This window comes from Vombatus ursinus, unplaced genomic scaffold, assembly GCF_900497805.2.
Source record: "Vombatus ursinus unplaced genomic scaffold, bare-nosed wombat genome assembly UNPS02014791.1, whole genome shotgun sequence".
NCBI lineage: Eukaryota > Metazoa > Chordata > Mammalia > Diprotodontia > Vombatidae > Vombatus > Vombatus ursinus.
Window position 1 is genome coordinate 49,104,806 of NW_020954569.1, and position 15,243 is coordinate 49,120,048.

Here is a 15,243-nt window from a genome sequence, read left to right on the forward strand (position 1 = left end):
AAATGCTTCTAGCTTATCCCCATTACATATAATGCTTGCTGATGGTTTTAGATAGATGCTACTTATCATTTTAAGGGAAACGCCATTTATTTCTATGTTCTGTAGTATATTTAATACAAATGGGTATTGTATTTTGTCAAAAGCTTTTTCTGCATCTATTAAGATAATATGATTTCTGTTGGTTTTGCTATTGATATGGCCAGTTATGCTGATAGTTTTCCTAATGTTGAATGAGCCCTGCATTCCTGGTATAAATCCTACCTGGTCATAGTGTATTATCCTTGTGATAAGTTGCTGTAATCTCTTTACTAATATTTTATTTAAACATTTTGCATCAATATTTGTTAGGGAAATTGGTCTATAATTCTTTCTCTGTTTTGGCTCTTTCTGGTTTAGGTGTCAGCACCAAATTTGTATCATAAAAAGAATTTGGCAAAACTCCTTCGCCTATTTTCTCAAATACTTTATATATTATTGTAATTAATTGTTCTTTAAATGTTTGATAGAATTCACTTGTAAATTCATCTGACCCTGGAGATTTTTTCTTAGGGAGTTCATTAATGGCTTGTTCAATTTCTTTTTCTAAAATGGGGTTATTTATATATATTTTTTTCCTCTTCTGTTAATTTGGGCAATTTATATTTTTGTAAATATTCATCCATTTCACTTAGAGTGTCATATTTATTGTTATACAATTGGGCAAAATAACTCATAATTATTGTTTTAATTTCCTCTTCATTGGTGGTGAATTCACCCTTTTCATTTTGATACTGGTAATTTGGTTTCCTTTTTTTTTTTAAATCAAATTAATAAAAGGTTTATCTATTTTGTAGCTGTTGTTTAACCAGATCTTAGTTTTATTTATTAGTTCAGTAGTTTTAATTTCAATTTATTAGTCTCTCCTTTGGTTTTCAGAATTTCTAATTTGGTTTTTGATTTGTTCTTTTTCTAGCTTTTTTAGTTGCATGTCCAATTCATTTATCTCTTCTTTCTTTATTTTATTCAATGTAAGCATTTAGAGATATAAAATTTCTCCTAAGAACTGCATCCTGTAAGTTTTGGTATGTTGTCTCATTGTTGTCATTCTCTTGGATGAAGTTATTGATTATTTCTATGATTTGTTGTTTGACCCACTTATTCTTAAGACTAGATTATTTAGTTTCCAGTTAATTTTTTGTCTATCTTTCCATGGCCCTTTATTACATGTAATTTTTATTGCATCATGATCTGAAGAGGATGCATTTAATATTTCTGCCTTTGTGCATTGTATTGTGAGTTTTTAAGCCCTAGTACAAGGGTGGGGAACCCGCAGCCTCAAGGCCACATGTGGCCCTCTAGGTCCTCAAGTGCAGCCCTTTGACTGAATCCAAACTTCACAGATCAAATCCCCTTAATAGAAAGATTTGTTCTGTAAAAGTTGGATTCAATTAAAAGGCTGTACCCAAGGACCTTGAAGGTCACATGTGACCTCGAGACAGCAGGTTCTTCACCCCTGCCCTAGTACATGGTCAGTTTTTGTGTAGATGCCATGTACCACTGAGAAAAAGATATAATTCCTTTCTATCCCCATTCTGTTCACCTCCTTAACTTCTTTCCTGTTTATTTTGTGGTTAGATTTATCTAGTTCTGACAGGAGGAGGTTGAGGTCCCTCACTAGTATAATTTTGCTATCTATTTTGTCCTGTAATTCACTTAACTTCTTCTCTAAGAATTTGGGTGCTATACCACTTGGTGCATTTATGTTTAGCATTGATATTACTTCATTGTGGTACCTTTTAGCAGGATGTAGTTTCCTTCCTTGTCTCTTTTAATTAGATCTATTTTTGCTTTTGCTTTGTCTGAGATCAGGATTGCTACCCCTGCTTTTTTTACTTCAGCTGAAGCATAATATATTCTTCTCTGGCCTTTTACCTTTATTCAGTGTGTATCTCTCTGCTTCAGATATGTTTCTTGTAAACAACATATTATAGGATTCTGGTTTTTAATCCTCTCTGATATCCACTTCTGTTACTCTTTGATCCAAATCCAATGAGAATAAGGCTCTAACAATGCTCTCTTCCCTCTCTTCATTTCCTCTACTGTAATAGGTCTTTGCACCTCTTTATGTGATATAATTTACCCATTTCTGCCTCCTCCTTTCCTCTTCTCCCAGTATAATCCTTTTTTTATCCCTTAATTATTTTTTTATCATCACATCAAAGTCAACTTATACCCCCATCCTCTGTCTAAATATATTCCTTCTAAATGTCATAATAAAGATACAGTTCTCAAGAGTTACAAGTATCATGTAGGGATGTAACTAGTTTAACCTTATTGAATAACATGGGTTGTTTTTTTCCTTTCTAGTTTATCTTTTTATGCTTCTCTTGAATCTTGTATTTGAAGATCAGATTTTCTTTTCAGCTCTGGATTTTTGTTTTGTTTTGTTTTTCATCAGGAATTATTGAAAGTCCTTGCTTTCATTGAATATCCATATCCTCCCCTGAAAGATTATGCTCAGTTTTGCTGGGTAGTTGATTCTTGGTTGTAATCCAAGTTCCTTTGCCTTCCGGAATATCATATTCCAAGCCCTCTGATCCTTTAATGTAGAAGCTGGTAGGCCCTGTGTAATCCTGACTGTGGTCCCATGCTATTTAAATTGTTTCTTTCTGTGTGCTTGCAGTATTTTCTCCTTGACCTAATAATTCTGGAATTTGGCTACAATATTCCTTGGAATTTTCATTTTGGAATTTTTTTTAGGAGATGATTGGTGGATTCTTTCAATGATTTTTTTACCCTCTGGTTCTAGGATATCAGTGTAGTTTTCCTTGATAATTTCTTGGAAGATGCTGTCCAGGCTCTCTTTTTGATTATGGCTTTCAGGTAGACCAATAATTCTTAAATTATCTCTCCTGGATTTATTTTCCAGGTCAGTTGTTTTTCCAATGAAGTATTTTAATTTTTTTTCCATTTTTTCATTCTTTTGATTTTGATTTCTCATAAAGTCATTAGCTTCCACTTGCCTAACTCTAATTTTTAAGAAGTTGCTTTCTTCAGTTAGCTTTTCTACTTCCTTTTCCATTTGGCCAATTGTTTTTTTTTTTTTAAGGAATTATTTTCTTGAGTCAATTTTTGTCCTTCCTTTTCCAAGCTGTTGACTCTTTCTTGCATACTTCTCATTTCTTTTTCCATTTTTTTCTACCTGTCTTATTTGGCTTTTAAAAATCCTTCTTGAGCTCTTCCAAGAAGGCTTTGTGGGCTTGAGACCAATTTATATTCCCCTTTGATGTTTCAGATGTAGGTATATTGACAATGTTGTCCACTTCTGAGTTTGTGTTTTGATCTTCCCTGTCCCTATAGAAGCTGTATATGGTCAATGTTCATTTTTGCTTTTTTGCTCATCTTGTTTGCGTATTTCCAGGCATTTAAAGTTGAGCTGTGCTTCTGGGACCCAGAGGGCACTTTCCCAAGCTTCTTGTGCTAGGGGCCAGGAGCCTGGTCACTGGCTTTGTGTGCTGGGGCCTCAGGTGCTGACAGCTGGAGGCTATAGGTGTCAGCTTACCTGGTGCTGAGCTAGGGGACCTAGTGGTGGTGTTTGGCATGTGCTGAGGCTAGGTGGGTTTTTTCTGCATTTCCCTGGGGCTACACTGAAGGAGGTAGAAGTCTGGCCACTGGAGGATGCCAGCCTGGGGCTGTGTTGGAGCATGGGGTGGTCCAGAAGCTGGAGGACACCTACTCACCCAGAGCTGTGTTGAAGTACGTGGAGGTTTGACCGCTAGCATGTGGAGTTCCAGCTGTTAGCATGTGGAGGTCTGCTGCTGGAGGACACTTGCCCACGCAGGGCTGTGCCAGTGCATTTGGTAGTTCTACAAGCTGGAATCTGGCTATGCTAAGGCATGTGGGGGGTCCTGGTGTTGGCATTTGCTTGCTGTAGCACCCAGGGGCTTAGGACCTCCCACTGGTTTGCTGAGGTGGGGCTTGTTGCTGGCTTGCTGGGATGCCTCCTGTTCTGGAATGCACTCCCTTTTTATCTGAGGACCTTTCTTGCCCATCTTCAAAATTTCCTGGGCTAAAAGACTGCTCCACTCCATCTTTTCCACTGGCTCTGCTGTTCCAGAATTTTTCCTCTGGCAGTACTTTCTGGGTTTTTCAGAGGTCAGTGTGGGGGTGTGACAGCAATTTACTGCTTACTCTGCCATCTTGGCCCCCAGAACTAGTATAGGTATTCTTAACCTACCATCCGTGAATGGATTTCAGGAAGTCTGTGAACATGGACAGGAAAAAAAAAATTACACCTTTATTTTCACTCATCCCCTATTTTAAAAACAAAAACAACTTCATATTTCCTCCAATTATGTATTTTTATTTTGTGGGGTTTTTTTTTATTATTTTCAGGCAGTTGGGGTTAAGTGACTTGCCCAAGGTCACACAGCCAGTAAGTGCCAAGTGTTTGATCTGAGGCCGGATTTGAACTCGGGTCTTCCTGAGTTCAGGGCCGGTGCTCTATCCACTGCTCCACTTAGCTGCCCCCAATTATGTATTTTTAAAAAATCCTTTATAACTCTACTCCATTCTATCATTCCAGGGCTCATCTAAATTACTTCCATTCTTGTACTCTGTGGTCCAACCAAACTGGCTTTCTTGTTCCTCACACACAACCCTCCCTCTTCTGTTTCCATGTCTTTGACCTGGATGTCCCTCATGCCTGGAATGTGAGTCTTCCTCACTTTTGCCTCTCAAATTCCTACTTTTCTTAAAAGTTCAGCTCAAATGCCACATTCTACTGATTTCTGTGGCTGCTACTGCCTCCCCTACCCCAGTTATCCTGTATTTATTTACTTATATATGTACATGTTGCAAACACCCCCCTCCCCAAGAGAAATAAAAGAATCTTTAGGTGATTCAGCTTATATTATGGGAAGAATTTTTCCCAGTTGAGAAATGGGAGGAAGAGAAGGACTATTGACATTATCATGCATGACATCAGCAGTTTGATTTTTGTCTATATCCCCACCACTGTTCCCTGTAATAGATGCTTAAATAAATTCTTGCTTTACTCTTAGTTACTCATGCATTCTTAGTTTGCACTAGAGAGACGTGGTATCCAGACCAATGAAGGATCATAGTCTTGTTGTACTTTGTCATATTCACCATATCAGGAGTGTTCTTTTCACTTCTAGGTACCATAATTTAAGAAGGGTATTGACCTGCTGGAACATGTCTAGACCACCAAGGTGGTAAGAGGGCTGGAGACCATGCCATATGAGCTTCAGCTTAAGTGACTAATTATATTTAGTTTAGAATTGAAAAGACTTAAAAGGAACATGATATCTATATTCAAGTATTTTTTAATGACCTCATATAGAAGAGGGATTTGACTTATGCTTGACCTCATAGGATATAATTGGGATTAGTAGGTGGAATTTGTAGAGTTTGTTTTTATTTCAATGTAAGAAAAAACTCCTTGCCAGTTAGAACGATCCAAAAAAGTAAAATGAGGCAGTGGAATTACTCATCAGTAGAGGTCTTCAAGAAGATGCTAGATGTTGTAAAGGGGATTCTTGTTTAAATACAGACTGGGCTAGGTAACCTCTAAGGTCCTTTATCATCTTGAGATTCCCCTCTTTATTCTTAAAGACACATGATTGCCTGCTTGTGCTTGTTACCTCTCGGATTCCTCCATCTGCTAATGCCCTTCCTCACTCACCACCTCATACCTGTATATTGTTATAGATGTGCTCTCTGTGTCTCTGAATAGAGTGTAAGCTCCTTTTACTTAATGGAATTTTCTCTTATCTTTTCTTTTTTGGAGGGGAGGGGGGCAATAGGGATTAAGTAACTTACCTAGGATCACATAGCTAGGAAGTGTCTAAGGTGGGATTTGAACTCAGGTCCTCCTGAGTCTAGGGCCAGTTCTATCCACTGCACCGCCTAGCTGCCCCTACTTAATGGGATTTTCAAGAAAGCTCAGACATAGTATAAAACATCCTTTCAGTTTTATTTGTTTCCTTCTCTTGTACTCCCTTCTCCCTCCCCCAAACTCAAAGGGTAAACCAAATTACCAAATAAGGGTAAATCAGACTTTCCCTAGCATTCAAGCTGCAGCTAATCCAGCTTTTTATGCCTAATTTTTGTTATTTTTCTTTTCAGACTTTTTAAAGAGACCTCTGGAGAGTTATGTAAGGAAATTGAAAGTCCCAGTTCATGTAATTCGAATGGAGCAGCGTTCTGGACTGATCAGAGCCAGATTAAAGGGAGCTGCTGTTTCTAAAGGCCAGGTCATCACCTTCTTGGATGCTCATTGTGAGTGTACAGTAGGATGGCTGGAACCACTCTTGGCAAGAATCAAAGTTGACAGGTAATTATCTGGAAACTAATACTCTTTCAGGCTGATTTTAGTGCATTCATCTTATATAATGTGGTAGTCTTTACTTCTCTACATAGAGTAAATGACATGATAAATGTTTTTCCTGAGTTTGTTTGGGTAGATATGTTCTGTATTATTTTGGGTATAAATCAGATTTCCTTCCTTATTTATAAAGTACTTTTTCCAGTAATACTCGCTTTTAAAAAGTTACGTCCTCCTACCTGGAAAGTTAATCGTAGCCTCCCTCCTTTCTACTTTGGTAGCTTGGTTGAGACAAAGTAAAATTTCTTAACTTGGACATCAGTTGGCTTTCCTCTATTTCACGTTCATGCTTATTGATGTAATTCAGGAAGACTACCTGAGAGATAGGAAATTTTTAGAGCTTCCTTTCCTAGCATTGGAAGGCAAAACCAGAAAGAATGTAATGGAAAATCATGAAGAGAAAGAAATGAGAAAGGGAAAAGGAAAAGAAAATAATTATTTTAAAGTAAGCTGTATCACAAGAATTAAACAATATTAAAACTTTTTTTTTAATTGGCACTTAATAAGCCTGCTAGTTGATTTAGAAAATTGCCTTTATAGCATGTTAGAACTAGACTTGTAAATGTTAAATGTAAAATTAATCCATAATTTTCTTCCAAAAGTTGGATATTGCTGCCTATGTCTATCCCACCCACCCTTAGTTAACCTCCATTTCCTCTATCCCTTCCCCAGATCTCTAATCATTCTTATCCTGTCTTAGTTCTTGTGAAAGGTATTCAGTAACCTAGGTATAAAATTCTGGGGAGAATTGTATATTTTCATACATTTAAACTATTCTTAGCCATATAGTCAGGACATTGTATAAAATTGTATTTGGCTGCAACTCCAAAACCATTCTATTCTAAACCTAATAGGAGAGTACTTATATAGCTGATGAAGTAACAAATAAAGTACTTAATGTACAGAGAGTTTTTGTTATGTTTCTGAGCCAAAAAATGCAAAAATAAAAAAAAAATAATTTAGATGATGAATATTTTTTAATCCACACTGCTTTTAATGTAGTCCTGCAAATAAAATGTCTTTTAACCTTCAGGTTCACAAATATTTTTGCTCATCTCCAATTTTTAAAAATTTTACAAGTATTATGCATTTTATAGAAAAAGTAGTGAGTAGCCTAAAGGAGTGCATAACTATTATTATGGCATGGTTTTCAATTATTATTAAATTTTTACTTAACTAAAAGAAAAATTTCTTTAAAACTTAGGGTAACTTACTTTAAGACTTGGAAATGTTTATTTGTACAGATAATTTTTTTTATCTCATTGAACTATGTATTTTAACATTACTTAGTATATGTACATAGCAATCAATCAACAATTATTTATTATGCACTTACTATGTACCAAGCACTATATTGGACATAAGGAATACAGATACAAATGAAAGAAATGGTCCCTGCTGCCAAGGAGCCATGCATGTCCACTTTTCCTATAGTTTTTAAAGATTTTAAAGATTTAGACCCCCCAAATAAAACATAAAAATTGACTCTTTTTCCATTGAAAAATTAGTGAATTTCTACCTTTTTTGTAGGCTCTTTGCAGTGTAGGGCCTGCTTGGTTTATATTCTGTGATGCTTCTGTAAGTGACCCATCTAAAGTGGGTAATAGCATAGCATGTGTCATAGGTGGTTGAAAAGGAGCACCAAAAAGAGGAGACTTTTGTAACTAAATTAGCCTCAGAGTTAGTATTGCTGGTGCCATTTCTGTACATATATTCTTTGTTGTTTTAGTTACCTCAAGCAGAGTTAAGGTAGCTATTTTATCCATATCCCCTATTATATGTCATGCTTAATCTCTCTTCTCTGCTTCGAGGTATTAGCTTTGCCTGGACCATCTTCCTCATTCTTTGCCAGTCTAATTCTGAAACCTTCAAGAACCACCTCCTGGCTGTTTCCATTCCAGTCTTCTCTTCTTTGAAATGTGATATTTCAAATCTACTGTAGATTAGCATTATTGCCTTATGTTGTTCTCCAGATATTTCATGTCTGTTTGTTTTGCTTCCCCAGCCAAGAATATCATTTCAAGGGCAAAGACTGTGTCTCCTGACTGCTTTTTACCCTGCAAGCTCTGTCACAGGCACTTAAGTATCTGCTGAGTAAATGAATAACAAGCAGTACTTTTGTGACTTCAAACTGGAGACATCAAAAAATTGATTTGGCCATAGTGAATCAACAGTATAGAGGATAAGGTCAAGTGTCTTCTCTCCAATAATCATGCTAGGATGATTATTCTCCCAAAGGACCAATTCCTGTCATAACTTAGATACTCATTGTACACAGGAGACGTTTTATATATATTTTTTTTATAGTGTGTGTTCTTACAGCATGTGTCACACTATCTGATTGGTTTTGATTTGTTTCTTTAGGAGAACAGTTGTGTGTCCTATCATTGATGTCATCAGTGATGATACTTTTGAGTACATGGCAGGCTCTGATATGACGTATGGCGGATTCAATTGGAAGTTGAATTTCCGCTGGTATCCTGTTCCCCAGAGGGAAATGGACAGAAGGAAAGGTGATAGAACACTTCCTGTCAGGTATAGTGAAATGACTCTTTCTGTTGTTTAAAAATTTTCCTTACATGTTGCTTTCAGGAGATTAAAACATTTTACAAATAGTACCAGAAAGGTTAAAATTAAGAAAATAAAAACGTGAGATTTTAAAGCTTATATTTAAGATTCATATTTTTTATGAAGAGGCAGTATGATATCGTGGATAGAGAGCTGGCTTCAGAGTCAGGGAGACCTGAGTTCAAATTCTATTTCTGATACTTACTGGCTGTGTGACCCTCTCACTGTCCAAACAATTCTCTAAGAAAAAAGGTTGCAAAGCAAGTGCATCTATATTAGTTGACAGAATCTCATCACTGGGAATTCCCTTTAGCAGTAAAATCACAGGAAGGTTAAAAAAAATTTTTTTCCTATCAGTTTTTTAAAGAAGAAGTATTGTTTCCCTCTGTTCTATAAATTACTACATGAAAATTTCATAGAAAAAAATACAAGTCCCGTACATTTGAAAATTATTGTTGAAAATACCATTGGATTCTTTTGCTTCCTCATGAATTTGAGGTTTATAGAGCCTAGGTAGTGCCATTGATATTATCCCCAGTTTACAGATGATAAAACTGTCTGTTCAGAGGTTAGAAGAGTTAAACATGGTCTCACAGCTAATAAGTAACTGAGGTGGGAATCAAGCCCAGGCCTCTGGACTTTAAATCTTAGCTTAGTGCTCTCTCCATAATGCAATACTACCTCCCTGATATTTACTACATCTTAAGCCAGGGTTCAAGTGTGTGGACCTGGTTGGTTGGCTTTCTCCTTCTCCCTCCCTCCACGTTCTCTCTTGATTATCCTAAGGGCTTATATGTATAACAGAAATGAATGATTTGCAGATTAATAAATCACAGTTGTGTTTATTCTTTTGTGAAAGGCAATCATTTTTTGCTTAAGTGAAAACCCTGCCTTAATTATGTCAGTCTATGAAAATAATAACTAAACTTGGATTTCTGCTGTGAAGTTTAATGTGAAATTTAAACCAGTTTGGAATGTTGACTTATTACTTACTGATTTGTTTTAATCACTCATAAAGTTAGTTAGATGTTGTTAAAAGTTACATGACCTCATTATTCTTTGAGTATGTGATCTAATTAGGAAAAGGCATATTGTTCCTGGCCCTTGTAATGATTAAGAACACCCCAGCTCCCACGTGACTTTATTGTTTTATTACCTTATTAGATGGAATCCTTTGTTTTTCCTATGGTCTTCCAGGTGTACAGTCTGAAAGATTACTTTTTACTGTAGGCTATTTTCCTTTCTTCTCCCTGTTTGTGAAAACAGATCTTAAGCTGGAAGGGATCAATAGTTATGACTAATGAAGCTAGTGAAAATATATTTGGACCATCTAGTAATCGGGATTTAACTGTACTTTTAAGGTCAATTATATTTAAATTTACAAACTTGTGCTTTAAAGCCAAAACCTGATCTTTAAGTTTAAAAATGTGATTAATTTTCAGGACACCTACAATGGCAGGAGGCCTTTTTTCAATAGACAGACATTACTTTCAAGAAATTGGGACATACGATGCTGGAATGGATATTTGGGGAGGAGAAAATCTAGAAATTTCCTTTAGGGTAAGTCATCTATTATTTGTCAGTCTTCTTCAAAACTTGGAATAAATGGGTAGTTAGTTTTAATAACCAGTTAACTACAAATGCAGGTAAATAAATATTATATTATTCTGTCTTGAAATGATCAGTTAGGATACTTTATTTTCATTGATAGAAGCTACTCATTTGTCTTCAAAACTTTCAAAGAGGCTTAAACATAGAAGTTATTCCTTTCATAAAACATTTATATTAAGAAAATGTATTTATTCTCTGGGAGAGCTACCACAAAATTTTATTTGGATGTTATTTGGCTTGATTAAATCTCTCTTTGATATGTTCAGTACTGTTAAAGGTCAATAAATATTTTCATTCTAAATTATTTTAGATATAATTTTGGTCTTATGAATTTGGTTATAAAATACATATGAGACAATCTTGTTTAGAATTTCCTACTCATCAATATTTTGTTTCATGTATTCATAAAAACTTGTTTTCATGTTGGATTAAACACAGAATAGAGTATAGAATTTGGAATCTCATTAGCATGACTGCTTTCTCCACTAGGTCAGATTGCCATCCACCTATGCCTTTATGTTCTATGTGCTCATTGTCCATGTGCAGCCTCTAATAAAGACTCCACAAAGGCTTTAACTAACAATGATAAAGGCATTCCTCTGTCTTTTATCATTTTGTAGGTAACAGTATATTTCCAAAGGCAGTCTTTCAGCTCTCACTTTTGCTATGTGATCTGTCCATGTTATTTTTCACAATCATATGTTCAATTCAATGAACATTTATTTAGTACCTACATTATTGATAATGTCTTTTATGCAGTGCAGTTCAATGCAAAGAGTGACAGATTTGAAGCCTGAAAACCCATGTTCATAACCCAGCTCTGCTACTAACTACTTTGTGATCTTGAGCAATTCACTAGTCCTCAATTTCCTTATCTGTAAAATGCAGTAGTAGAATTAGATGGCATTGTCTTCATTGGTAATATTCTGCAACTTAAACTTAAACCTACCATATAATCTCATTGCTATTGGATTATTTACAATATTGATTCTTTAGAGATTGTGGTGTCTCATTCATATCCATCACTTGAAGAGTAGTGGTGTTGAAAAGATTTGCATCAGAAAGCACAGATAGATTAGGATCAATAAAAGACAGTTTACAAAATGCAATGCAGCCTGTTCTTTTTTATTATAGTACTCAATTCTGCATCAAGCTCATTACTTATCCCATAGAACCTGTCCAAGATATAGATAGTATTTGACAAGTTAACATAAAGGACTGCCTCCTGCAAATATATGTCATATTCTGGACATTTATCTTTCAATCATTTGAATTTTCCATTGTGGGTTGCCAGCCGCTGTGGATTTCACTGATAATACCTTGCAGTATTCTTTGGCTTGATGCAGTCAGCAAAATGTCATATTGTAAGTTTTAAAAAATATATATTTCATTTATTTTAATCAGCCAAAATCCACCTTCTCAAAACAAATTTCCACATAGGCTATGTCTAAAAAAATTTGACTTATTCTATATTTTGAATCCTTCACCTCTCTATTATGAGGTGGGTAGCATGTTTCATCATTAATCCTGTGGAGTCATGGTTGGTCTGATAAAAGATCAGCCCAAAACTATTCCATCACATTTACATACCATAATTTGTTCATTCCATAATTTATGTACATCCCCTCAGATTCCCATTCTTTACCATCTCAAAGTACTATAAATATTTTATGCATCCTTAGTTAGAGTTTGTTTTGCTTAGGACTAATCCCACTCTTAATCTATCCTCCCTCAGATTCCTTCTTCCCGCTTCTACCCTTTCTTTCCTATTATTTGGTTGAGTGAATTTTATTTCTGTACTCAGTTCTGTATCTCTTTCTCCTTTTGACCAGTTCAGATGAAAGTGGCCTTTTTTCAGTCCTCATTGTCCCTGACCTCTCTGCAGTCTGTGACACTATTGATCACCCTCTCTTCTCTCTAGGTTTTTAGGACACCACTCTTTCCTTGTTTTCCTTCTGCCTATTTGACCATTCTTTGTCTTCCTCCTTTGCTGAACTCTCCACCAGATCACATCACACTCTCTGTCCATAGTTGTCCCTCAAGGTTCTGTCCTGGGCCCCCTTCTCTTCTCCCTCTATACTATTTAATTTGCTAAGCTCATCAGCTTCCATGGATTTAATTGCCATCTCTCTGCTGATGACTCTTAAATCCACCCATTCTGCTCTTTCTGCTGACCTCCAATCTCTCATCTGCAGCTGCCTCTCAGACATATCCTTTAAGTCACAACTAAAATTCCACTTTCTATAGGAAATCTTCCCCAATTTGTCTTGATTACGGGCCTTGCCCCTGTTGTTTCCTATTTATCCTGGATATAGCTTATTTTGTTTACATTTGTTTGCATATTAACTCCTCATTATATTTTAAACTCCTTGAGGCCAGGGATTGTCTTTTGCCTCTTTTTGTATCCCTAGAACTTAGCACAGTGCCTGGCACATAGTAGGTGCTTAATAAATATTTTTGATTGATTGATTGAGTTCCATTGTTTCTGATTCTCCCTTGTCTAGTCTGTTCCATAGGTCCACCTGTTTATTTTTAAACCAATACCAAATGATTTTGATGACTGTTGCTTTATAATGTAGCTTGAGGTCTGGACTTGGTATTTCCCCTTCATTCTTCCTCTTTTCATTATTTGTCTTCATATTCTAGATCTTTTGTTTTCCCCAGTGAATTTGTTTACATTGTTTATTGTTAGAATCATAAATTAACTTTCATAGTACTGTCATGTTTATTATATTAGCACGGCCTAACCATGAACACTGAATCTCCTATTTAAATTCTTTGTTCCTTTAAGGAGCATTTGTAATTAAATCTGTATTAATATTCTGCATATGCTTCAATACCAGTACCAGTTGTATACCAGCTATTTCTTTCTAAATGTGCTCATCTCTTCAGTAGCCCTTATCTTCTGTTGTTAGCAGTGCTGATAATACCATCTGTGCCCTTAAAAGCTTCAGTATATCTGGTTGGAGAAATCATGAGAGGTTTTCTGTCATGTCTTGGAGACATGCTCCAGGATGTCTCCAAGAAGACAGCATCCTCCTCTGTCATTCTCAGGAGAGCAAATGATTGCCTCAGTATCCTTCAACAAGGTGTGACTAATCATTTTGTCTTCTTCTGACCTACAGTACTAAGTAAAAAGGAACCATTTACACACATTTGGGGAAATAGATATGGCCTATGTTGTGAGCATTTTTAAGTATTTTTCTGGAGTTCTCCAGGTAAAGATAGCAAGACAGAAAAAGAAGTGACCTTCTTGAGGTCAGGCCTCCCTAAAATCATACAGTTTCTCTGAGTCCAGAGGTGGTAGAATTTTTTTTGTTTGTTTTGTTTTGTTCTGTTTTGGGGGGGAAAGGAGAAAGGGGATCTGAGTCATTGCTTTTACTGTCTTCCCAGATTTATTCCACACACTCTCCCTTCCGGCCAAACTAATTTACTTGTAATTCCCTGTACCTGACATTCCATTGACTGTCTTATACCTTAGTACAGTTTATGATCCTTGTCTGGAATATCCTTCTTCACCTTTATTTCTTGGAATCCCTAGCTCCCTCCAAGGCTTAACTCAAGTGATATGCCCTGTAAGAAGGTTTTCCCAATTCCCCTTCTCATTAGTGCTTCCAACCATAACCAGCTGAAATTGTTTCATACTGATTTGCATGTGTAAATAAAAGCTCCTTGAAGATAATTACAATTTCATTTGTCTTCATATTCCAGCACCTGTTCCAGTACATTGCATATAGTAAGTGCTTAATAAATGCTTGTGGGATTACTCTTCATTTTTCTCCTCTTTGGAACCTGCCTCTTCTCTGTTACATGATCCTTGAATGCCTTCAAAATTATGTTGCCACTAGTACTTACTTCTTTTGGGTGTGCTCGAACATGTTAGGTACAAGCTACTCTTTCCAGTTTAACTTTCTAAGTATCATTATCATGTACTAATGTGCCAGTGCCCCAGTGTCCCACTGTCACTGATGATGAAAGTAATGCTATGAAGTACTACTGCTCATGCTCTTCCGCCATTTTCTCCCTTTATGTTTTGAAAGTAAGCTTGTACTAAATGAATGTTGTCCTGTAACTTCCATGTCTCTAAAGTGGCAAGGATGTAAAGTGTTTACTGGCTAAGGTGATTTTCAGGTTGTTCTAGCCTTGTTTTGGTGGTTCTTTTGCATCATTTAGACTTGCAAAATCTCTTTAATTGTGACCTCATTTAGGTGGCTCAATAGAGTGCTGAGACTGGAGTCAGGAAGACTTGAGTTCAAATGTGACTTTGCACACTTACTAGTTGTGTGACCCTTTGGCAAATCACTTAACCTCTGTTTACCTTAGTCTCCTCATATGTAAAATGGGAATAATAATAATAAAGATAATAACAATAACATCTATCTCACAGGGTTGTTGTGAGCATCAAATGAGATAATTATTTTAAAGTGCTTAGTACAGTGCCTGGCACATAGTAAGTACTACATAGATGTTGGCTGCTTTTTGCTGCTGGTATCTCCTTCCAACTTTACCCTTCTAATTTTTTGTTGATTTTTACCTTTCTTCTAACTAGCAGAAATGAGATGTGACTTTTGTATCTGTAACCATTTTTCCTTGTATTTTAAAATACAGTCATTTTCATTTTTTGCAATGTTGTTCCTTGCTCATATTCAAAATACACAGGTACGATGCTTGAATAG

At 36.1% G+C, this 15,243-nt stretch overlaps 1 protein-coding gene across 2 annotated transcripts in view; it reads left to right on the forward strand.

Moving 5' to 3' along the window:
- Window positions 1-15,243, forward strand: part of GALNT1 (polypeptide N-acetylgalactosaminyltransferase 1) — a 158,089-nt gene that overhangs the window by 113,704 nt on the left and 29,142 nt on the right. For both annotated transcript variants that reach the window (XM_027868941.1, XM_027868942.1), the window contains exons 5-7: window positions 6,130-6,337; window positions 8,753-8,923; window positions 10,399-10,516. In XM_027868941.1, the coding sequence (XP_027724742.1) occupies window positions 6,130-6,337; window positions 8,753-8,923; window positions 10,399-10,516 (497 nt within the window). The remainder of the gene's footprint in view (window positions 1-6,129; window positions 6,338-8,752; window positions 8,924-10,398; window positions 10,517-15,243) is intronic.